This window comes from Geotrypetes seraphini, chromosome 6 (genome assembly GCF_902459505.1).
Source record: "Geotrypetes seraphini chromosome 6, aGeoSer1.1, whole genome shotgun sequence".
Classification (NCBI taxonomy): domain Eukaryota; kingdom Metazoa; phylum Chordata; class Amphibia; order Gymnophiona; family Dermophiidae; genus Geotrypetes; species Geotrypetes seraphini.
The window spans coordinates 168,504,041-168,529,535 of record NC_047089.1 but is presented as its reverse complement, the minus strand read 5'-3'; the positions used below and the strand labels follow the sequence as shown (position 1 = coordinate 168,529,535).

The 25,495-nt window shown below is 41.0% G+C and overlaps 1 protein-coding gene across 5 annotated transcripts in view; it reads left to right on the top strand.

Annotated features, from left to right (window-relative positions):
• The window catches only part of OFD1 (OFD1 centriole and centriolar satellite protein), a 182,972-nt gene extending 158,315 nt beyond the window's left edge, over nucleotides 1-24,657 (top strand). For 3 of the 5 annotated variants that reach the window (XM_033947863.1, XM_033947861.1, XM_033947864.1), the window contains 4 exons: nucleotides 1,722-1,846; nucleotides 3,302-3,490; nucleotides 5,245-5,312; nucleotides 14,532-14,664. In XM_033947863.1, coding sequence (XP_033803754.1) covers nucleotides 1,722-1,846; nucleotides 3,302-3,490; nucleotides 5,245-5,312; nucleotides 14,532-14,589 — 440 coding nt within the window. In that variant the 3' untranslated portion in view covers nucleotides 14,590-14,664. Of the gene's footprint in view, nucleotides 1-1,721; nucleotides 1,847-3,301; nucleotides 3,491-5,244; nucleotides 5,313-14,531; nucleotides 14,666-24,483 lie in introns of those variants that run through there. The other 2 variants (XM_033947862.1, XM_033947866.1) reach the window with 2 other exon arrangements.
• Nucleotides 24,658-25,495: the final 838 nt, after the last annotated feature.

Genomic DNA, 25,495 nt, shown 5'->3' with positions numbered 1-25,495 from the left:
TATTCAGGTACTCAAGCATTTTTCCTGTCTGTCTCGGTGGGTTCACAATCTATCTAATGTACCTGGGGCAATGAGGGGGTTGAGTGACTTGCCCAGGATCACAAGGAGCAGTGTGGGTTTGAACCAATAACCTCAGGGTGCTGAGGCTGTAGCTTTAACCAATGCCCCACACTCTCCCCTGACTAGTAGATACAGCTTCTACTACTTTTTTCTCTGTTTAATTCAAATATCAATTAAACTATTTAGCAGTCAGTTATTAATTACATTTAACTGTATTTTGTTTTTTTCTGCATAGAGTTCCTATCAAATAATTGTTCTTATCTTCAGAAAGCCAAATGGCTTTTTTATCCCATTACTACTATTATTATTTAAAAGAAAAATTGCAGCCAAAGAGGTCTGGTAGCCACTAATGATTTGGAGCTAGCCCAGTTGCACAGTTTTTCCATTCAGCTGTGGTTCACCCACACATATAGTGCACAGTTCTTTCTATTTCTTTCTGGGCTTCTCAGCCCCTGTGTGTGTAGTTGTCCACCTGGGTTGCATGCTTCTGGGCCTATGAGGAGAAAAGGAGTCCCTGCAAGGGTCCTCTGGGCATCCCGTTTAAGGCTTTTCCCCTGATTTTGTAAGTCTGATGTTTGAAGCCTATCTGAATTATTGGAACCTGTCTGCATCATTTGGAGGCCCGCCAGTGGCTGCACAGAGGGGTTTATCCCCTCAGAGTGCATGCAGTTCCCCCAATAAAAGTTCATCTGCAGGAACCAGAAGTTCAGTCGGAGAAGGACAGGGGTGACTGTGAGTCAGAGTTGGTCTTTACTCCCTCAAAGTGAATCTTCAGTTTTAGAGGATTCAGAGTCTCAGGCTGGTGCCACTAGTCAGGAGTTGATGGCAGCCCTGGACCTGAAGGAGGACCTAACGGTGTGCCGCATTTTTAAGCTGGTGGCTTTGCTGGAGGTCATTATGGAATCGTTGTGGAATTAAAACTGGAACCCCCGCAGACCTCTGCTGCTCAGCATTCTGTCATGAGTAGCTCCAAGGCTCAGACCACATTTTTTCCTTCGCATCCAGACATTGCAATGATGCTAATGAAGTACTGGGGGACTCCAGAGGGCCACTTGAGGATTGCCAGGACCATAACAAAGTTGTACCCGATGGCCTTTAACTTTAGGTGCCTCTTATAGAATCTGGCCCTTTGAGCATTCAGTGACTATAAAATTATATTAATTGTATTGTCTGAATGATGATATTTTATTGTGTTTTAGCTCAAAAAATTATATTAATTGTATTGTCTGAATGATGGTATTTTATTGTGTTTTAGCTCAAAAGTTTTTAATGCGAAAAATCACTTGGTAGTAAGGTAAAAAGTCATTAAAATCAACATAGCTTAAGATAATTAAATGTTTAATAATAATACATTAGTATGATGACTAAATAAATATGTAAAATTTCTCATTGAAATTCGAAGTGATTGCTGAGAAAACTGCAAAAAGTTATAGGGGATTACTTTTTGATTTTGTTGCTGCACCCCGTATATAATGAGAGTCAGAGCAGTAAGATATCTAATTTGTGCTAAATTACCAGTAAAATGGGTATTTTTTTCTGCATTTCTGAATATTTTCATTGTAAATTGGGGAAATGATTTGAATTCACATCTCTGTGCTTTTAGTAGTTTACTTTGACACATCTCTAGATACATGAGAATAATTTTCTCTATACGCTTCCAGTGGTGGAAGAAGAGAAACAAAGTGAGTCAGAAGAAAGAAGAGCGAGAGATGAAAGTGGAGGACAAGAAAGGCAGGAAGCTGTAGACAGAGAACAAAAGGAAATTGCAGTTGGAATGGAGAAAAAGGTAAGTAATTATTTTGTTTTTCTGATTTGTGTGCGAAGTTTCTCCACTTTTGTGTTTCTTCAGAAACGTCAGAATTTTGGCAGATTCCCAGTCAAAGACTACTTGAACTACCTATAAGAGAATGTTTGCATATGAAAACTGCATAACTCATTTGTGTCCAATATTTTCTTCCACTTCATTTTAACCAAATGTTCCATGTTCATTGAGGGTGGTGGATGCCTGGAATGCCCTCCTGAGGGAGGTGGTTGAGAGCAAAACCGTGACAAGATTAAAAAAAAAAACATGGGACAAACACAGAGGATTTCTAATCAGAAAGTGAAGGGTATAAATTGAAGACCTAGGGCCAAAACTGAGCAGACTTGCATGATCAGTATATACTATATTACATTACATTACATTGCGGTTTAAGGTGGATTACAAAAGGAGTTATCTGGCCATTTCCAGAGGAATTGAAGAGTAGAGTGGGTTGCTTTAGAGAATTGGGACGAGTCTTGCGGTGTTAGTTTGTCTTCAAGGATTTCTTGAATGGTTTTTATTTCTTTTCGGAACGATTTGTAGTCTGGGGTCGTTATCAGTAAATTGGAGAGTTGATAGTCTAGTTTTGCTGCTTGTGTGGCTAGAAGGCCATCGTACAGTTTTTTTTCATTTGACGTCTCTGATTGGGGGATGAGTGAACGGTTTGTGGGTTCTCCTATGTCTGGTTGAGGTAGTTTGGATTAGACAGTTGTTTAGGTAGGCTGGGCTGTCTCCGTTTATGGTTTTAAATAGTAGGCAGTAGAATTTGAATAGTATTCTTGTTTGTATTCGGAGCCAGTGTGAGTTGAGGTATGCTGCCATGATGTTGTCGTGTTTCCTCAGTGAATAGATAAGATGGTTGGGATGGGCTGGGGAGGGCTTTGATGGGAATTACAATACTTTGGGATGGTTTAGAAAGGCTGGAGTGAGCTTGGACAGCAACTCCAGCAGCTGGAACCTAATGACAATGCCAGGCAGACTTCTACATCAAAAATATCAAAGGAAAAAAAAAATAGACTCTTGGTCAGACTGGATGGACCATACGTGTCTTTTTATCTTCCATCATTTACTATATGTTACTTCCTTCACCAATGTCAGAGCCTATGAACAGGGACAACTTAACTGGGTCTCTCTTTTACAGGCTCCTGTACAATTTACAAGGTGCTTCTTGGTAGTTTCATCACTGCTCAAAAATCTTGCATTCATTCACTTTTACCCAGAAAAGGTTTGCTTTGATTATTGGTGCAAAGTGCAAACCATTCAGGTAGGATGTTCAATACAAGCAGTTTGAATCATGCATCTTGATGTATAGCAGCAGAATTGAGAAACATTACAGACTGATAATTAAACAAAAGAAAATTGTTTTCAAGTGCTTTATATATGAAGTATGGTTTTCAAGAAATAGCTTCTTTGTAATAAAGCAAGCGGTTGCTGTTACAGATATTGATGGAAGAGCCACAGGGCATGGATGAGAATCAGGAAGAAAGCAAAATGAACAAATTAGAGCTCGGTGCCCCTTCAGAACAACTCCTTTCAGCTGAAGCCCCTTCAACTGACCCAAGTGCTAATCCTCTGGAAAAATACATGCAAATTATTCTCCAAAGCAAAGACCAGGAACTAGCAGACAAGGTAAGAGCAGAAGACACTTCTGCCTGTTTAAAAAAACAAAACAAAACAAAAAAAACATTGAATAAGTAAAATGTGCAAAGGGTTGTGGGGTGGGTGGGAGGCTACTGTGGCCTGTTTTAGAGTGAGAGAGTGTGTATTTTCTTTAAAACTTGCACTTGTCTTTCAGTAGTTGAGAAGCTGGTTGAGTTGGACCAGGTTTGTTGAATTGAGCCTTTTTTTGGACATCTAGCCACTCTTTCTACATGGGAACCCAGTTTTGTCTCTTACAGTCCATGTTAGAGTACAAATATTGAACCAAGGACCTACTTCAGAATTACATTACAATATATTAGTGATTTCTATTCTGCCTTTACCTTGCAGTTCAAAGCGGATTACATAAGAATTGTTATGATATTAAGAAGTACATATTGATAAGATATTAAGAAGTACTTAAGGAATAGTTTGAACATTTTCTAGTTTATATTCAAGTTTATTTGATTATTTGATTAAACGCTTATCATGAGATACTAAGCGTTGTACAATAATAATTAAAACATTAACAGGAGTATGGGAAGGAGTAGTTGGTAATGCAGGAGGAATTTGGAACATTATTGGTTGTGTTATATTGGTTTTATGTATTTTTTGAAGAGTAGGGTTTTTGTTTCTTTTTTGAAGGTTTTGTAGTCTGTGGTCGAAGTCAGCACATTGAGTTGTCAGTCCAGTTTCGCTGCTCTGGTGGCCAATAGGTTGTCATACATTTTTCTTCATTTGACATTTTTGGTTGGCGGGTGTGTGAATATTGTGTGGGTTCTCCTGTGTCTGATTGAGGTGGAATGAGTTAGTCGATTGTTCAAGTAGGTAGGACTATCTCCATTTATAGCTTTGAATAATATGCAGTGGAATTTGAAGTGTACTCTGGCTTGTATTGGGAGCCAGTGTGAGTCGTGGCATGCCTCTGTGATGTGGTCGTATTTTTTCAACGAATAGATAAGTTTTAGGGCTGTGTTTTGTATTGTTTGAAGTTGTTTTATCGTTGTTGCTGGTCAGGGGAGATATAGTATGTTGTAGTAGTCTATTAGGCCTAGGATTAGTGATTGAACCACGAGTTGGAATTGTTTTCTGTCGAAGAATTTTCAAACTTGTCTTAGGTTTCTTATAGTGGCGAATGATGTTTTTATTATTTTGTTGATTTGTGGTTGCATGGTACAGCTTCTGTCTATCAGCACTCATACTCAGAATGGTACTCATACAGTTTTATATTGCATCTGAAGGCAGTGAGAACATATGGTTTTCTGTATGTAGAAAGGTAGCATTTGAAAGTGTCCATTTATGCTAAATACCTAGATGCATTGGATCTTGTGAGACATTGTGCTACTGAATGACCTTGGTCACCTCCCTTAAATGGTCACCTACTTTGGGTATCCAAAACAAAAATGCCAATATACAGGATGTAAGAAGAAAGGATGGACATAGTTGGGTACTAAGGATTAGGAGTAAGCAATGCCAGTCTTCAAGAGTCACAAATATGCCTGCTTTATAAAATATTCTTCAGATATATTTGCATATGTTTGACCAAATTTGAGGTTGTATGTGAAGCATTGTAGGGCATGATTTCAAGCATAGGTAAGTATGAATAGATTAGGTCATCCCCAAAAAAGTCTAAAATATTTCAGCATCCCTAGTTTGGCAGAAAACATGTAAAGCCATGAGAAACTGTCTTTTGAAATTCTATGATGCAATAAATTTTTTGTTGTGATTTCTATTTTTTCACTCAGAACTCTGGAAAAGAAGAGGTAGAGGATGTCTCTTTATTAAAGAGCCTGTCAAATGAGAGAGATGACAGGTAAGATTAAGACCCTCCACTGCTTAGTCAATGTACTGCTCTGAAGATAAGGGAAATTGCTAATCTTTCAGATGGGTGGCATCATGATTGCTTGGCACCAAACAATGGCTTTCAGAGCTTTCTAGGAATTTCCAAACACAATTTCTCTAGGCATACCAGTGCCATAGCCAGGATTGGTCTTTTTGGTGTGGGGCTCAAAGTTAAAATGGATGTAAAAGGCAGTAGGGATGTTGACACCACCTATAATATTGACATTGACCTGTGCCACTACTGGCAATTTTTTGAGCCAACTCCAAAGTGGTAAGGGGAGGGCATGACCTACCCATGGCTATGCTACTGAAGTCCTCATACCCTCATAATGTTTTTCTCAGTTTGTAGGTGAAGGGGAGAAATATGTATAAGCTGATAAAGAAAAGGTTAAATTGCTTAACAAATATTTCTGTTCTGTGTTCACAACTGAAGCACCAGGAGTGGGACCGCAGAAGACAAATGTGAATAGGGATGGAGGAGTAATAGACCCTGATCAATTTTCAGAGGGTTATGTTCATGAGGAGCTAGCTAAAATAAAGGTAGACAAAGCAATGGGGCCAGATGGTGTACATCCAAGGGTGCTGAAGGAACTTTGGGAAGTTCTAGTAGCTCCGCTGATTGACCTTTTCAATGAGACTCTAGAATTGGGAGTGGTACCAGAGGACTGGAGAAGGGCGGATGTGGTCCCTCTCCACAAAAGTGGAAATAAGGAAGAAGTAGGGAATTACAGTCTGGTAAGTCTGACTTCTGAGGTAAGCAAATTAATGGAAATGCTTTTAAAACAAAATGGTCAGGTTTCTGGAATCCTGTGGATTGCAAGACTGGAGGCATCATGGATTCACTAGAGGTAGGTCTTGTCAGACAAATCTGATCAATTTCTTTGACTGAATGACCAGAGAATTGGATAGAGGATTTGCACTAGATGCGGTGTATTTAGATTTTAGCAAAGCCTTTGACAGTGTTCCACACAGACGTCTAATAAATAAACTAAGTGCCTTTGGGATTGGTCCCAAAGTGACAGGCTGGGTCAGGAACTGGTTGAGTGGAAGGCGACAGAGAGTAGTGATCAATGGAGATCGCTCTGAGGAAAGGGATGTTACCAGTGGTGTGCCTCAAGGTTCTGTTCTTGGGCCTGTTCATTTTAACATTTTTATAAATGATATTGCTGAAGAGTTGTCGGGTAAGATTTGCCTCTTTGCGGATGATACCAAAATCTGCAATAGAGTAGACATGCCAGATGGTGTGAATAACATGAAGAAAGACCTGGCAAAGCTTGAAGAATGGTCTGAAATTTGGCATTTAAAATTTAATGCTAAGAAATGCAAGGTCATGCATTTGGGCTTCAAAAACCCGAGGGAATGGTACAGTTTAGGGAGTGAAGAACTTATGTGCACGACGGAAGAGCGGGACTTGGGTGTGATTGTATTTGATGATCTTAAGGTGGCAAAACAGGTTGAAAAGGTAACAGTGAAAGCCAGAAGGATGCTAGGTTGGATAGGGAGAGGTATGGCCAGTAGGAAAAAGGAGGTATTGATGCCTCTGTATAAGACCTGTAAATGAGACCTCATTTAGAATATTGTGTACAATTCTGGAAGCCGCACCTTCAAAAAGATATAAAAAGGATGGAGTCGGTCCAGAGGAAGGCTACTAAAATGTGCTCTTTGTAATAAGGCATATGGGGACAGACTTAAAGATCTCAATCTGTATACTTTGGAGGAAAGGCGGGAGAGGGGAGATATGATAGAGTCGTTTAAATACCTACATAATGTAAATGCGCATAGGAAAAAGCTAAGAGGTGATAGGCTCTGGAGTAATCTGAGGAAATACTTTTTTATGGAAAGGGTGGTAAATGCGTGGAACAGTCTCCTGGAAGAGGTGGTGGAAACAGAGACTGTCTGAATTCAAGAGGGCCTGGGATAGGCACGTGGGATCTCTCGGAGAGTGAAAGAGATAATGGTTACTGAGGATAAGCAGACTAGATGGGCCATTTGGTCTTCATCTGCCATCATGTTTCTATGTATATTTTTACATTAGGTATATTTATTTATTTATTTATATTTTTGTACATTTCTATTCCGCACGATCCAAAGTTCTAGGCAAATTACAACATAAATACACAACATTAAATAATACTGTTTATTGTTTACTGTCAGTGACAATTGACAAGTAAAATCGATCCAAGATGGTTAGAGCTTCTTCTTGAAAGAACCAAAGCTGGGCAATGTATGGAGAGTTTGTTTATTAAAAGTTTTAACCGCACTTCAGTTTGCCAACAGCACGGTGTACAAAATATAAAAACAAGAAATGAAAAGAACGCAAAAATAGGAAAGCAAAGAACAGTAAAGAAAGAACAGAAGAGAAATAAAATATAAAATCTAATTAAATAATCAAATCTCAAAGAAAAATAAATTTTTTTAAAAATCTTGTTTAAATAAGTTGCCAGAAAATAGGATCATAATTTACAAAACATTCTCATATAAACCAAAATGATGCGCCTTAGCCATTGATCTAAGATTTACAGAAGACAGTTCTGAATGAATCATAACTGGAAGAGAATTCCACAGGTGAGGAACTGCTGCAAAAAAGCAGCAAACCTTTGCATCGATGTCTGATTCAATGTCTTAAGTCAGTTTGGTTTCCAGAAAAAATCCAGCAGGTCTTGTAATTGCAAATAGACTCTATAACCTAATGGCATTGGAACGATGAGATGCAAAGGGCTCCCCTAAATGGAAGAAGTATTCTTATTTTGGGAGCAAGAAATCTAATTATAAGCAAGATGCAAGCCTATAGGGCTGTATTGAAGAGCAAACAGTGTAGATTAGGTGGAGTCTGAGGAAATGGGCGGGTGAGAGTAGATTTGGGATAGTGTAGATGGGGAGTAATTAGATTTATATGACACACCGGGGAGTTATAGAAATGAAGCCCCCTAAAGAGATTTGTTGAATTGTAGAGGATGTGAGGGCTAGGGGGATTCTCGGGGGAGGGGGGGTATGGGAGGAAGAGAGATGATTTTAAAAGTTGTCATGATTACACACAAATGATTGCAAAAGAGAAGTGGTCTTCACTAATTTAAGACAGAGCCACTTTGGACCCAAAGGAACTGAATGAGGGCCACCAAATATCTTCCCATGTAAGGCTGTGACACTGCTGGCCAGCATAATTCAAAACACCGCAGTAAGGCTGATATTTAACTTGAAAAAATTTGAGAACTTAACCCCTTTCTACAACAAACTCCACTGGCTACAAATTAAGAATCAGGTATTTTTAAAATTCGGCTGTCTCTTCTATAAAGCCCTATATGGTTTATTGCCCGATTACCTCACCAATCATTTCTTATTTTTCAGATCCAGGCTAACCTCTCAACCCCAGTCACTCTTTTCCTTCCCATCTGTTAAAGGTTTCTCGCATAAGAGATTCATCAATAAATTCTTATCCTACCAAACAGCTTCTAAAGATCCAGAATAGAGTCATCTGGTCCGTTCTTCTATATCATACATGCATTTTAGGAAGCTCCTGAAAACTCACCTCTTCCCCAAACCTGCTGACCCAGTTTTAAATTAACCCTTGTTGACTCAAGATTAGACAACTTTCACTCATCATCTTACCCCATCACTATCCTTAATTTTTCGTTTATTGTTTTTTATGCTTTTATAAAACTGTATTGTTCTAATTTGTTAAAAATTACTGTTCCTTGATGTTTTTTACTATCCCGTATACTGCCTTGAACCAAAAGGCTAATGCGGTGTATAAACATTTATGTTATGTGTGTCAATGATATCTGCCACACCAGCCCTCTTTCAAACTTTTTATTGAGGGTATCCTCAAGGAGGTAGGCAGTTTAGAAATTTATTTAAGTTGTTTTCTATCCCATTCTCCCCAGTGAGCTCAGAACGGGTTACAGGATAACATACATAAGAGACAGTTAAATGGTTTACATTTTGCCATATATACAATACAATGCACTCTCTTCATCTGTTGAGAAATGCCATATTCTCCAAGCAAGCAGCTTTTTCTCCCATGAACTTGGTTAGAGAGGCAAAGAATAGCAGATATAAAAACCCCAGAATGATTATGAGGGTGGCCACAAGGGCCACCATTAGTCCCCAGGCTTTGCATTGAAGAACACTGAAATAGAGGATGTTTGCTGTCTGGTGTGATGGCAAGGCCCTAGATTCCTAAGTTCCTGCCTCAGGTGATGACAAAGTTCCATCATCGGCAGTCAGTCATTCCAACATTTCTGAACTCTCCATGCTTCAGATTACAAATGAGTCGCCTTTTTGAAGAGGACTATTTCCCTCAACAAGCCTGGACTTGTGGTGTCAATTGAATTTTATATGATTGGATAGCAGCCTTCATATCTTATTTATGCCCAAAAAGTTTGAACTTAGATAGGCACTTGAAAGTCTATAATTTCTGAACAGTGGCTACTCTGGTGGTTTATCTCAGGTAAACCAGTATAAAATGACATGGAAGGCCTCACACTTCCATATCCAGTTCCAGCCTAGATACTGATTCCTAATTCATCAACAGGTTTGGGCAGTTGGTCCATGTTTTTTTTGAGATGAGAGCCCAACTCTTGTCCCCTAAGGCCCTCTCTTATGGTTTAGTTTTCTTAAAAAAGAGAGAGAAGGGGTTCTAGCCTGACCAAACCAGTTAATCACACTGCTGAAAAAGCGAGGTTCAATATTCAGCAAAACACCAACCATCCAACTACAGACCCATAGCCTCAATCCCACTTTACGTCAAGCTAATGGAAGGCCTTGTAGCTAAAGCCCTAACCTTATACCCAGAAAACCATAACTTACTCCACCCCACACAGTCTGGCTTCAGAACCAACTACAGCATTGAGACCCTACTAGAAACACTCATGGACACTGCTAGACAACACCTCAGCACAGGCAAAAAAATGCTGATTACTAGACCTCTCCGTAGCCTTTGACCTGGTAGACCATGACATCCTTTTACAAACACTAGACTCAATAGAAATCGCAGGCAAGGTACTATCATGATTTAAAGTATTCCTACAATCCAGAACTTACAGAGTTAAAACAAAGAAAAATCAGAACCATGGTCCAACCCCTGCGGAGTACTCCCAAGGATCACCTTTGTCTCACACACTCTTCAACCTATATATTGCTTCCCTCAGCTCCTGCCTAGACAAACAAGGCCTAATCTCCTACAGCTATGCAGATGACATCACCATTCTCCTCCCCTTCGACCAACCAGCGCCTTCCATGGCAGGCACAATACACAGAGCACTTAAAATAGTAGCAACATGGATGAAAGAATACAAACTAAAGCTTAACCCTGACAAAACAAACTTCATCCTCCTAGAAAACAGCAAAACCCCAACCTTAATAAACCTAGTAATAAACTCGATCTCATACCCCATTCAACCCACGCTAAAATTCCTTGGAGTGCTGATAGAGGCTGTACCATGCAACCACAAATCAACAAAATAATAAAAAAAATCATTTGCAACCATGAGAAACCTAAGACAAGTTCGAAAATTCTTCGACAGAAAACAATTCCAACTCTTGGTACAATCACTAATCCTAGGCCTAATACTGCAACATACTATATCTCCCCTACCCAGCAACCATGATAAAACAACTACAAACAATACAAAACACAGCCCTAAGACTTATCTACTCACTGAAGAAATACGACCACATCACAGAGGCATACCACGACTCGCACTGGCTCCCAATGCAAGTTAGAGTACACTTCAAATTCCACTGCCTACTATTTAAAGCTATAAATGGAGACAGCCCAACCTACTGGAACAATCGACTAATTCAATCCACCTCAACCAGACACAGAAGAACCCACCAACCAAAAATGTCAAAGGAAGAAAAATGTATGACAACCTATTGGCCACCAGAGCAGCGAAATTGGACAGCCAACTCACCAATCTGCTAATTTCGACCACAGACTACAAAACCTTCAGAAAAGAAACAAAAACCCTGCTTTTCAAAAAATACATAAAACCAATGTAACACAACCAGATCTGTCCCAAGCTTCACCTGCAATACTATCTAATCCTAAGCAAATCAGAAAATGTCCAGACTATGCCTTATATACTTCTAAATATCATGACAATTCTTTTTTTTTTATTTATAAATTTTAATAATAATTACAATATCAAACGATATCGGGAGAAAAAAAGGAATCCTCCACAAATTTACAATATTCAAACCTTCAAACAAAAATCCTTTCCAAGCCCACAACAAAAGGGAGACATGATACAATTTCACATAAAACAAAATTATGAAGAAAGAACTAAAGAAATGATTCATGACTCACGATTCATCCTCATGAATCCAAGCCATTTCTTACTCTATATTGGATCTTTATTATATCCTCTTATTCCTCAGTAGTGAAACTAATAGCCAGTTTATTATTAACTCATTTCTGTTCTCTAGCACTCAAAAATTGTTGTAATTGAACGGGATCCCAAAAAATATATTCAATGTCTTGTAACTTGAAAAGACATTTACATGGAAATTTTAAGTAAAAAGATGCCTCCAGAGCTAAAACTCTAACTTTTAATTTCAAAAATTCTTTCCTTCTCAATTGCGTAGCTCTGGAGACATCTGGAAAAATTCTGACCAAATCTCCACAAAATTTTGTTAACCTATTTTTAAAATACAATTTCATAATCAACATTTTATCTATCTCACTCATGCATGTTATCACCAGAGTGGACCTACTCTGGATCACATCCTGACTATCTTCCAGAAACTCTGTCAAATTAATTTCATTAATCACCAAGTGGTCCACCCCCTGGGCGGGTTCTTTTTTCTTTTGGGGAATATAATAACAGTTATTAATTGGAAAATTATCTGCATTGGGTAGCCCCAGTATTTCTTTAAAAAATTTTCTTAACAAAATTTCCGAAGATAATAAATGAGTTACTGGGAAGTTAACCAAGCGAAGATTCCTCCCTCTATGCATATTTTCCATTAATTCCATTTTAGAATATAACACCATAGAATCCTTAACAGCAGATACTGAGACAGCTTGAAGTGTATTACATTGAGCTTCCACCACAAAGTGTATTACATTGAACTTCCACCACATTTAATCGTTTATCTAAACAACCTAAATTGGTATCCACATTATCAAACTTTTGAGAAACAGACTGAAAAATCCACTGATTGTTTCACAGTAGACCTGAGAAGCCCTTCAAATCTAGAAATACCTAACCACAAATCTTTAAGGGTAATATCTTGTGTTTCCTCCTTTAATGGTTGATCCTCCACTACTCCTAAAAGGTCAAGCGGTTTAGGTATTCCGGTATAAACCAGTTTATTTATCTGAGTGGAAGATACCACATGCTTGGAGGAAATAATGAGATTTATATTCCAATTATCACTAGATACTGGGTGAAGGGGAGGAGTCCACTCAAGGGGACTGATTGAAGCTCCTGAGCTACGAGAGTCCATATTTAGTAGTATCTGAGAGGGATTATCAGTTATTAATTTCAAGTGTCTGTCCATAGGGCCAGATACAGCTGGTGTTGAGCTCTTAGGTTTAATTTTCCTTTTCCCCATGTCCTTATGTCTTTACTGTTTAGGAATATAAAAATAATAATATGACCTTATCTCCAGCTCCTCTGCTCCTCAAGGCTCCAAGGGGCGTGCCCAAAGGGGCGCGTGGCTGCGACCGCAACCGCAGCAGCGGTTTGAATTTAAAGGTATTTGGTGGAGAAGGACCCAGTGACATCAGGGATCCGTCTCTTGCAGTGCCTGCCCTTAGGGCCGCAGAGGAATGAGTGCCGCTGCTGCGGGAAGCTCGGGGCTACAAGAAATAGTCACCTGCAAACGATCCCAGTAGGTATCCGCTCCCATCATGACAATTCTTATGTAATCTGCCTTGAACTGCAAGGTAATGGCGGAATAGAAATCACTAATGTAATGTAATGTAATTATGCCTTGAAATTCAGTGCTGGGCTATATCAGGCTCCAGCATTGAATTTCTGGGCATATGGAGCCAGTGAAACTAGAGCTGGTTATGTGTGATTTACCTGTCATGGTAAACTGCATAAAGATAGAACTGACTTATGTGGTCCTATTTATGTGGCTTCCTTGGCTGGTTAAGAGCTCAACATCGACACTTAACTGGCCAACTGCTGATTGTTGTGTGCTAACTGGTCATTTTCAGTAGCCCTGAACACACAATTTAACTTTCCAGAAGTCGTTTCTGTATGGTTAAATTGCGTTGAATAGCGACCCCATGGTTGATAACCTTATTTATGTGTGGAGACAGCCTTTAGCTAAGGAATCTCCTCTTTCTGAGTAGTTAGTTACGGTGACGGGACTAAATCGCGCTAGACAACGGCGCGCAGACAACTGAGCGCAAGGTTGATGGCGCGCCGAAGAAAACCACTATTTTAAAGGGCTCCGACGGGGGGTGTGGGGGGGAACCCCCCCACTTTACTTAACAGACATTGCGCTGGCGTTGTGGGAGGTTTGGAGGGTTGTAACCCCCCTCATTATACTTAAAACTGAACTTTTTCCTAAAAAACAGGCAAAAAGTTTGGTTTCAAGTATAATGAGGGGGGTTACAACCAGTGTTCCCGCTAAGCTGCGCTGGCGTGCGCTGGCACACAAAATGTTACATCGCAGCGCACAAGTTTCACGTCACAGCGCACACTCGAGCGGAGGTGAGAGGAAGTGGCGGCGGTCTGCCCTGATCGCCTAAGATGCAGCAGCGGCGGCGGCATCCCCGTAATTTACGGGGATCATGAAAGGAGCCGCCGCTGCTGCATCTTAGGCGATCAGGGCAGACCGCCGCCGCTTCCTCTCACCTCCGCTCGAGTGTGCGCTGTGACGTGAAACTTGTGCGCTGCGATGTAACATTTTGTGCGCCAGCGCACGCCAGCGCAGCTTAGCGGGAACACTGGTTACAACCCCCCAAACCCCCCACAACGCCAGCGCGATGTCTGTTAAGTAAAATAGGGGGGTTCCCCACCAACACCCCCCGTCGGAGCCCTTTAAAATAGTGCTTTTCTTCGGCGCTCAGTTGTCTGCGCGCCATTGTCTCGCGCGATTTTGTCTATGAACCGTTAGTTACTCACCTTGTAGGTAGAGAAAGCAAATTTGCTTACCTATAAAGGTGACCTCCTAGGTATACATTTTCTTTCCTTCTCCTTTTCTGGAGTTGAACCAATTATTTTAATTACAGAATGGAGAGAAGCAGGCGCTGGCATGCATGCACCGAAGCCTCTACAGGAAATTCCTAGAAAGCGCAGTCATGACATCAGGCATCTGTGTGATTAGCAATACTACTTTCTTGAGAGAACGCCTTGTTACAAGACAAATAAACAACTTCACTTTAACCATGACCGGTTTGTGTAGAGTTCTGTGGAATTTTTAAATGGGCTTAATTTTCAAGGCTGTTGTAACTTGATAATTCAGGAGAACCTTATTACCATTTTCATTTGCCAATTTACTTGTTTATTGATGATACTTTTAGAATCATGACTCATGTTGTGGCAAGAAACTATTGTGAAGCTTAATATAAATGCGAAGTTTTGTTTGTTTGAGTTGTGCTTTTTTTTATATATAACTTGTTTTGTCAGGCAGGAGACCAGCCGGTTTCCTAGAATAGCAGCAGTCTGTAGGCGCCTCGGGAAAAGCAGATAGATTCAATAATTTTCTGATCTTATTGCTTGCCTCCAATGAGCAACTTACATCTGTGCAGACCGTTCAGTTCTGAGAAATCATGAGCTGAGCACCACTTGTTCTTATCTGAAAATGCTCTAAGGATTATGCTGCAGGCTATTGCCAATTAAATGTTAAATAATATGAACAGATAATGACTTGAAATCAGTGGAGTTGCCTTTCTAATTGGAGTTGTCCGGTATGGGGGTAGACTTGGAGTTTTTTAATATCATTCTTTCATCTCTCCCTCGGCATCAAGTACTGAAACAATCTATGGCCTAGCGAAAGTTGTAGATGACACAAAAATGCTCCTATTTGACACCCTTTGGAAACCAAAGAATTAGTGCATGATCTCCATGTTTGATTGAACATTTCAGCAGCACAGTAACCTAGCAACTGCCAACAAAGACTCATTGGCCCATCTAGTCTTCCCAGTTGTCCTTTTTTCCCTTTTTTCCCACTTAAGCATATAAATTCAACAAAAGCTTTTATCCTTCCCCCTACTCCATCACTGGCTTTCTATATCTGTCCCAAACATTTTCATTTGGAGTAGGGCGGTTATTCAGACATTTTAGATGCCTTCTGCCACTGCTGCGAAGTTTGGAACCATGACCACTGCATACTGGTTTTCCCAGCTGTATTAGAAGCCTAAGGTACTCAACCATTGGCCATTTCCTTAAATTTTCTATCATATGACTGACTCAAGCCCTCTCATTTTATCTAGCTGTTATATCTCACCTCACTAGCTCTTAATAGTGCAGCCTTTGTGTTTCAAGCGTCTTTACCTTTGTCGGTAGACTAGTCTGAGCATTTATTACCTTTTAGTAAAAAATATTTTCTTCTGTTTCCTATGTAGTTCCCTGCCACTTCATATTAAGCTTTGGCTTCAGATTTCCTTTTGCTGTGAAAAAATTGCCTTCCTGTATTTTATAGAAGCATCCCATCCTCTCTTTGCCCTACCTAATGCAATTTGAGTGTCTTAGGTCTTTTATTGGAAGCTATGCATCATTTCAGTAGCCCTCTTTCTGAAGCACTTTTATCTTCAGGAATGGAGCACAGTCTTGGTCTTTTACCAGCATTATCATTCATTTTCAGCCTGAGTAAAAGTCACCTCTCCTGCTGGCCAGTTTAGTACAGAGCTGTCACAGAGGAATGATTTGTTCAATTTGTTATTCTTTGTAGATACTAAAACCTTTGAAACTTGGCTAAAGTACAAGACACCATTACCCACAACAGGTAATATAGAGAGGTATCGGGGATCTCAAGCGCTCACAGCTAAAAGCCTGATGTTTGTTTCAAGGCTAATAACTACAAAGTGAGCTATCATTGGTCCCATACACTCTCTGAGTTTTTTATATATTATTTTATATGATTTAGTGATTTCCTATACCATGCTTTCTCATTGTGAGATTCAATATAGAAGTACTTAGCTTCAATGTATAATCTTGGCGTTTTTTATATATAAAAAACGCCAAGATTATACATTGAAGCTAAGTACTTCTATATTGAATCTCACAATGAGAGTGTTTTAGGGTGTTTCACAATATTTTGGAGTGTTTATTCTTTGTAGATACACATAGTTTTTATTACTAAATAAAACTGCACTCATTGAGGGGAGGATTATTTTGCTTTCTCAAAGGTTAGTGTCGGACCTGTGATATGCTAAAACAAAGGCATAGTAAGCATTAAAGAGCTGAGAGAAGTAAATTAGTACCAGCCTTCTTTAAACTCTGTAGTCAGCATTTTTTAGGCCCAGCCAACAGCATCACTAATAATAAAACCCTAAGCGCGCATGCGCACTCCTACCTCCATGATCCATAGCTCTGTGGCCCCGCATGTGTAGTAGAAGGAGCCTGTGGGGTTTTGTGTGCGGCGGTTTTCTGGCTTCTTCTACTGTGCATGCGGAGGCATGGAGTTTGAAGTGGCAAACACCATGGCGCCGACTCCGTACAGGAAGCCGCTGAGCAGAGGAAGCCGCAGCCACCAAGCAAAGGGAGGAATCGCCAACTAGGGAAGCGTCAGCAGACCTGATTTGCCAACCCCCCCATTCCTTACCCAAAGCAGCAGTGGCAGCGCTGTAAACAGGCTGTTTGTGGCAAGCCCATCAGGGCCTTTCCTCTGCCGCATCACTTCGGATGCAGTAGAAGAAAGGCCCTATCGGGGCTGGCTGCGAACAGCCTGTTTACAGCGCTGCCACTGCTGCTTTGGGTAAGGAATGGGGGGGTTGGCGAGTCAGGATTGCTGCCGCTACTACTTTGTTGGTGAGGAGAGAGACATGGGATAGCCACTGGAGCCACTGCTACTGGGTTGGGGCCTGGGTTGGTGAGAAGAGAGATATGGGATAGCCACTGGAGCTGCTGCTACTGGGTTGGTCCTGGGTTGGTGAGAAGACAAGGGATAGCCACTGGAGCCGCTGCTACTGGGTTGGGGCCTGGGTTGGTGAGGAGAGAGACTTGGGATAGCCACTGGAAAGTGTAACCATAGCTGGATTGAGGAAAGGACAAGGGATCCCTTAGCTGGCACAGCTGGAAGGCAGCTTCAGTGAGGGTCTGAGCAGGGAGAGAGAGAGAAAGAAAGAATAAAAGATTGACAAGGCAGGGAGAGAGTGAAAAAGAAAGAAAGAAAAAAAAAAAGATAGATGGGGCAGAGAGAGAGAGAAAGAAAGAAAGACAGACATCTATTCTAGTACCCGTTAATGTAACGGGTTTAAACATCAGGCGGCGATCCAGCACCAAGGGTGAATGAACGGGGTTCGGAGGGGAGACAGGATGCATTTGCCCACTGTGTAGCTGGGCAGGTGTGTGCGGGCAGCTGGCCACAGCTGGATTGAGGAAAGGGCAAGGGATCCCTTAGCTGGCACAGCTGTAAAGCGGCTTCAGTGAGGGTCTGGGCAGGGACAGAGACAGAAAGAAAGACAGACAGACAGCAGGAGAGAGAGAAAATGAAAGAAAGAAAGATAGATGGGGCAGGGAGAGAGAGAAAAAAAGATAGACGGTGCAGGGAGAGAGACAGAAAGACAGACAGACATCTACTCTAGCACCCGTTAATGTAACGGGCTTTAACACTAGTTTAAAATATTCACATACACTTATGACAGCTGAGTTATATGTATAGAAGTGATACGTTATCTTTATAGCTAAGTGGTTTAATTTAGGACTAACTTGTTGCTGTCCTAAATTTATTTTTCAAAATTTCAGAAAATTTATACAGTATCCCCTGTGCCAGAAACAAGTAACCATTCAATTAAATAAAACAGTACATATAAACACAATGATAATTCTAGTGCAATAGGTGTGTCATTCTGGATGGATCGGTATTCTCCCCAAGTTCATGATCTGTGAAGAAAGAATCCATTCCAACTTTTCAACACCTCCTCCTTCACTAGAGGGCTCTGCTGCCCCCTTCTGATTTTTCCTTCTGCACAAGAGCCAGAAAGAGTCTTTTTGATCTCTGTTTATTTCTTAATTTTTTCAATGGGGTTTTTTCACAGTTTTTGGCAGCTTTCGGTGCTAGGAGCTCCCCAAATTAAGAGAGAGTTTTGCCTGCATGGAAAAGAAGCAGACTGAGGTCTGCAGCTGACAAGTCAATCCCTCTGTGGTACCTGTTGGCCAGCCTGCAGAAACTTTTGTGGAGCTCTGGGTCTGGTCCCCTTGAAGTTTTGCATACCTATTGGGTCGCAGGGGCTTGAGCACAGGCTGTCAGGCATCCATAGGAGGCTCAGCGGGGCTATTCAGGGTGCTATTGAGGATCATTCAGACTTTGGTCCGACTGGCAGCCCAAAGATTTCAGTGTTCCTTTGAGGCAGTGATTTCTTCTCCCAAAGTCAGACCTGAGGCAGACTGCTGCATATCCACAGCACAGGTCACAGTGAGTAAGGCTGTTACAGCCTATGGGGAAATCTGGGGGAGGGGGGTTAGCAAAAGCAGTTTTTAAGGTTTCTGCCCTTCACTTTAGGGTTCCCCCATCTCTAAAATCCTTTTTCCTGGATTTCTTATCTTTAGTTAAGCTGTTTTTGGGCACAAAACACTGTGGTGGCCAGCTTCGATTTCCCAATTATTTTTTTTTTTCAAAACTCCTCATTTTGGCTCAAAAGAGCCTGAGGACTTCATCCCTGCAAGTTTTATCTCTAGCTCATGCAAAATTTGCACTGGATGAATGCCAGAAGAGTGCCCTTGTGCTATATGCCACACACCATGTATTGGGGCGGGAGCTTTGGGCTTAGCCTCCTCTCGTGTCTCTAGGGCTGAGGAGACATTGGATAGCCTGTCTTCTGGGATAAATAAAATCTTCCAGAGCCCCAGAACAGCAGATTACTTAAGCATAGATGTGTGTGAGCCATGGAGCCCAAGAGATGCAAGATGGAGTCACCTAAAGGGTACTCTGCACTGCTTACTACAGCATTTTCTCCTTAATTTGTTAATCTGATGTGGAGAGCTTATTTGCATGGCTCTGATCCCCACAGGAGGTCTAGCAGCATACCAGCAAGCACATGAGGGGGTTTGAGCTTCCAGGATGTATCTGGCTCAGTAGCAGAGGCTGGCCAGGATCCGGTGGACCTTTCAGACAAAGACTCTGAGGATGAATGGCCTCTCTGACTGACTTTTCTGTTGCAGAGTGAGCCCTCTCTGCTGGGAGATACAGGGTCACAGACAGGAACAAGTATGCAAGATAACAGTAGTGACCCTCCATCAGCTGTGTTAGAGTTCTTTAGTGACTCCCTGTGGGAGTTATACTGGAGTACCAGCAGGCCCCATCTGCTCTGTGCTCTATCTGGAGACAAGCCATCATCTTTTCCCTTGAATTCTCCTATGAGTGTTTTGGTCACATAGCATTAGGATGCTCCTGAAGGATCATTAAACGTAACCAAGACAATGGTTTGGCTGTATCCTATGCCACAGGAGTGTCAGCTCATGTTCGTTCAGCCTAAGGTAGATTCCTTAGTAGTGTAGGTAACCAAACGCACAACCCTGCCAAGTGAGGGAGGCGTTGGATGAAAGGATATGCAGGATCACAGAGTGGATGTGATTCTTAAAAAACAGTTTGAGGTGCTGGCCTTAGGAATCAAAGCAGCTTTTGTGTCTTGCACTTGTCATGTCAGGTTGCTTGGACTTATGGTGGCAGAAAGCGAGCCTTTGCCCCAGCTCCTATTAACAGGGGTAGTTTATGTGGCTGATGCTACCTATGACATGAGCAAAGTCTCAGCCCAAAGTATGCTCTTGATCAGGCAAGCGACAGGATATTCCACCTCCAAGGCAGACTTCCTTTTCAAGGGACAAATGTATGGAAAGGGGCTGGACAATCTTATGGCCAGCATGGCAGATCGTCAGCCAAAGTCTCTACCTGACAGTAGACCTCCAACAGCAAGAGGCTCTAGGCAGTCTAATTTTCATGGCTCAAGACTCTTTCAGCAGTACTAGGAGGAGCCTCATCACAGAGATCCTGCTAGGTATCAATAGAGAGATTTTCAGGACCTAGGCAGAACCAAGCCTCCAGTTCTCATCCTGGTTCAGCCTCCAAGAAAGCACACCACCACCAGGACTGGAGCCGTTCCCCTAAGGCTAGGGGGATGGCTCTCGGAGTATGCGGAGGCCTGGGTGCAGATCTCAACAGATCACTGGATATGGGAGATCAGTTCGAGCAGTTACCAACTCAAATTTGCCCAACCCTTAGCAGACTGGTTTGTGGGTTCTCTGGCAGGGTGCCTGGAGAAGGCATGCAGGGTCTCAACTTCAGTTCAGAGACTTGTAGATATTCAGGACATAGTGCCCATACACCTGAAGATTTGGGCTCAGGCAGATATTCCATATACTTCCTAGTGCCCAAGAAAAGTTCAGAAGATTGGAGACCCATTCTAGATCTCATGCACATCAATGTGGTGCTGACAGTTCTGCACTTTCACATGGAAACAGTATGGTTGGTCATCACAGCGGAGGTGTTGAAAAGCTGGAGTGGATTCCTTCTGCTTGGCTTGTGAGCATGGGGAGAATGCCCATCCATCCAGAATGACACACTTATCTACTAGAAGATAAGATCCTAATTGCTTTACTATTCTTCTTCTCCCCTCTTTAATGATTGTAGTCTAATGTAAGAAAGTAAAAATATGGATCGTAAGTCAAAAAAAGGCTTAATATTAAACACCCCTGAATTTCATAACCATCACCCACCCTTGCTGTAGCCTGGGAAGGCCAATACCCTCCAGGCATGCAATTGATCAGTGACAAAGATATATTTTCTAATTCCCCCAAAGGAAACTTTTCATTTACAGGAGCACTGAAGGGAAAAGATAACCCAGAAAAGATAGTCTCTTGGTGCATAGCCTGAAACAGCTTGTATCTTTCTTCTGTGGGCCTGGCTGCATCAGGCTAGACCATATCCTCTGTCCGGAACAGGAAACATCATCTTTCTTATATAGACTCGGAAGCAGACTTAAGTCATGCTAAAAAAAACTAAACTAACTAAAAGAGTGACCCTTTCCTGGACTTCAAAATCTGAAGATTTAAGAATTGTTAAGATATCCAAAGCTTCTTTCTGAGGAATTTTATTTTTTTCCAGGAAGAAAATAAAGTTTTATTAAATGGAAGCATCATGGAGTCTGAAAAATTTAATTCTTAAAGGTAGCAACAGGTGGCAATCCAACAATTTTTGAGATGTTTAAAACGTGTAGATTTAAATGTCTAAGATTATTCTCCATCTGGTAAAGTTTCCTATGTATGTCCTTGTATAATAATTTATTTTGGTCTAATGTATTAACAACTCCTTTACTCTTTTTAACTTCTAGTTCCAGAGCTTTAAATTTCTCTTCATGTTCTATACAGTGGCTTTCCTGGTTCTGCCAAAAAGCAAAAAAGAATAGTAATTTATTCAGTTAATTAAATGTTGCAATATTACATTCAGAGAGAAATCCCCATGTGTATAGAATGGTGCGGACCCAACACGTCTGTGTTTCGACTAAAATATCTTCTTCAGGGGTCCAGTAAAATGAAACAAATATTGATATTGGCTAAAAGGTTGAATAAAACTGAGTCATCTGTAGACTCTTCACTAGATTTCATTACCTCTACATTTATTCTGGTTCTGCACCAACACCGGCACAGTATTAATCAAAGTGTTCTAGTCAGACGATCATTTCATTAAAGCATCCAGTTTCACATGCAGCTCAAAAGTCTAGAGTGGTCTACATTGATGGAACCATGCTTAACTAGATCTGGGTTAATGCCAGCACCATATCTGGCATAGCTGCAGTACTTACCATGCCAACTTCACTCTCCAACAATACTGTAGAAAGTGTTTCTTCAGTGGCAGGGCTAGGTGATTCTCCACAGAGCGTTTGAACAGCCACATGTACTAAGTTCCCGTCCCCATCTGAGCCCACACTATTCTATCTGCAGTGTTGCGTGCCGTGGTCTCGCAGGCTAATTGATATAGAAGCAGCCCTGATGCTGCATCTTTGGAGGTTGTTGCAGGAGCTATACCCAATACCTCAGGGGGTTTCTGGGCATAAATGAGCATTGCTCTGCTGCTAATTGAGGCAAGATGTTCATTAGAGAGTATTTAATGTTTCATAATAGACATCAGCAATTAGCATATGAGACTTCCAATGCTGACATCCTTATCAAAAACATGGATGTGCTCTACGATTGCCTTTTCTTAGTTGTGGATATAATTCTACCTTTTATATGTTGGATTACTAAAACATTTTTATTCAAAGCAACACTTAGCATTTGCTTTTTTTATTTCCTTGTTATTCTCGCTTCTTTGCTGCTCGGTTTGTTGCGTGAGAACTTCGTTCTTCCTTTTTTTGGTATTTGCAGCCATGCCCAACCTAGTTGTTGGGGTACACCTAGTGCTATTGGGCTTGTAGACTATCCACAATGACTATGCATGAGAGAGATTTGCATGCACTGTCTCAACTACTTGCAAATCTTACTTGTGAATTTTCTGAAAATCCAGTAGTACTAGCTGTGCCCTGACATCAGGGTTGGGAATGGCTGGGCTATTGGATGATAGCATCTGGATGCCTGGATTCTAGTATAAAATGCTAGTTACATAGCATGGGCATACCTAACATCTTTGTGCTCACAGTTACATCAGCCTTAAATTTGGCAAGGATATGTGTAACTTAAAATATACTGTAAGTTACATATGGAAGTGGGAGTCCCACCCTTATGTATACCCCTCCCTCTTATATTTGCATGCTATGCCACACCCTTACAGAATAGCACTCAGGTGTTCTACTGCCACATATACATGTAAGTGGATGTTTCCCATAAAAGTGCCAGTATCCTGTAAATGTAGAGGCACAAGAGGTGTATAAATTACCCTTTATCCCAACTCAATAAACTTGCACAGATAGTTTAATGTTCAGTGCACAAAGTTGCACATGAAATTACTTGTTAAATTAGCTGCTATTACTTGGTACTAATTTGCAGCGGCACGCATATCTGCCCTTACTAGTTATTCTACAAATAGTGTATAAAATCCATAATGTGCAAGGGTAGGGGAAGGAGGAGCGGGTCTAGCACTTGCATACAGAGGTTGAATACTATCAGTTAACACCAGCCATTGAGCTAGCATAGGTGCTCACGCTTAAACCGAGGTCTGTAACTCTGGTCTTACACTAGTATTCTATAACAGTAATTATGTGCATAATTGCCAATATAGAATTTATGCTTAGCACACCTCATCCTGACAGCTATCTTTAGGCAACCTGTAGAGAATTACCCCCCTCTATATGGCTAAGGCCAGAGCAGTCTAAGTATTTTCACTGGCACCATTTATATAATGCAGATTCAGATAGGGCCCTTATCGGTACAGCTCTATGGCTATGTGCCTTTGCATACTGGCCACCTGTGTATGACAAAATCCAACTTTGCTGCTACTTTTTTAGCAGTATTCCTCCCACACACATGAGTCATAGCCCTTCTGTTGTATAAAGAAAGGCCTTAGCTCAAAAGGAAACTGGCAGATTGTGCTCATTAATACAGTACTAGAAAATGAAGACTCATATTATGGTATACAATTTAGATTTATATATTTGATGATATATTAGACACCTGTAATATTTTATGGTGCATGAGATCAGAGAAACTGCATAAAAGGTGTCATCCTGTGATGTCCACAGCACTAATAACGTGCAGGTTTTGCAAACTAATGTTTATTAGTCCATGCAAAACCAGGGAATCTCCAAAACGGTTCAGCTAAAAGTGTAGAAGTAGACTGTAGCACACAAGACCCTAGCTTAGGGCTCAATATGTTCAAGTGTTTTCTCATTTTGTAGCTCATGGGGAAATGGTTTACCTATCTAGTCCTTACCTAAGTCTATCTTAAGCACAGGAGTAGCCCCTGCTCTCATGATAATTGTCTTTAAAGTAATAGGACTCAAAGACAACCCAATTAGACTTCTTAGTAGTGACTAACTGGGTCTTCTAGCACTTTTTAAGACTTATTCTTTGTTTCCTCCCCCACTGTTTCAGTATTGCAGCGGTTTCTGCTGAAGAACCTGAGGAAGACTTTTGGTGACAGATACTCAATATGGTCCACAGCTATGTGAATCGGAAGCAGCTGAAGAACATATGCCATTAGCACCTCAAGCAGCTTGATGTGGAGCAGAGTGATGCAATGGTAAATGGCATCGGTCCATATTTTCATACTGCTCATAAATGGGGAATTCACAATATACTGGATAGGGGAAAATACAGTGGCAGCAATAAAAAAATTGCTATAATATACTTTAAACTTACAGCCAATATAAAAAATTTTGCTTTTACATGCCATCATTGTTGGAGAGTTCAATCTGAAGACTAAAATCAAAGCAGGGAGCCTGTTTTTAGAACAGCAGCAGTATTTTACCATGTTGAAAACCATGCAGCAGGTTCCAAGGCCGGCACACAGCTACTGGTGCGGTGAAGGATGTTTGTTCTCATAAAATGATGACATTCAGCAATAGCAGACCTAGGCTGATAGAAAGTAGGGTTACAATAAGGCAAATGAGGGTGTTGCACAGAAAGGTGCGTGGTCCGTTAGCCCCAGTGGAGACTAATTTGGATTTTGTCTGAAGCTCCATGGTGGCGGGAAACTGCTGAACCAAAAAACCCTCCCATCTGTTCAACACTGTCGTGTTTGCTTGCAGAGCAACCCGAAGGTGATCATTTAAAAGTCTAATAGTAGCAATAAACTAGGAAAGCTCAGTTTAAATCCTATGCCAGCTCCCTGCATTTTTGGCCAAGTCACTTAACCCTCCATTGCATCAGATATCATCGGACTAAACTCTCTGGGGGCCAGGGAAATACAGATTGCTTCTAACACACCTGAGGTATATTTGAAAAAGGTATGAGCTAAATAAATTTTTTTAAAAAAACAACCTTTCCCCTGTGAGAAAAATGTGCATATAAGTTCTAGATTGAAGGGGTTTTGGCTATTTTGTAAATAGAATTATGATTATGGTTAAATGTAATTGTATATATTACAGTAGTATGATTAAAGTCT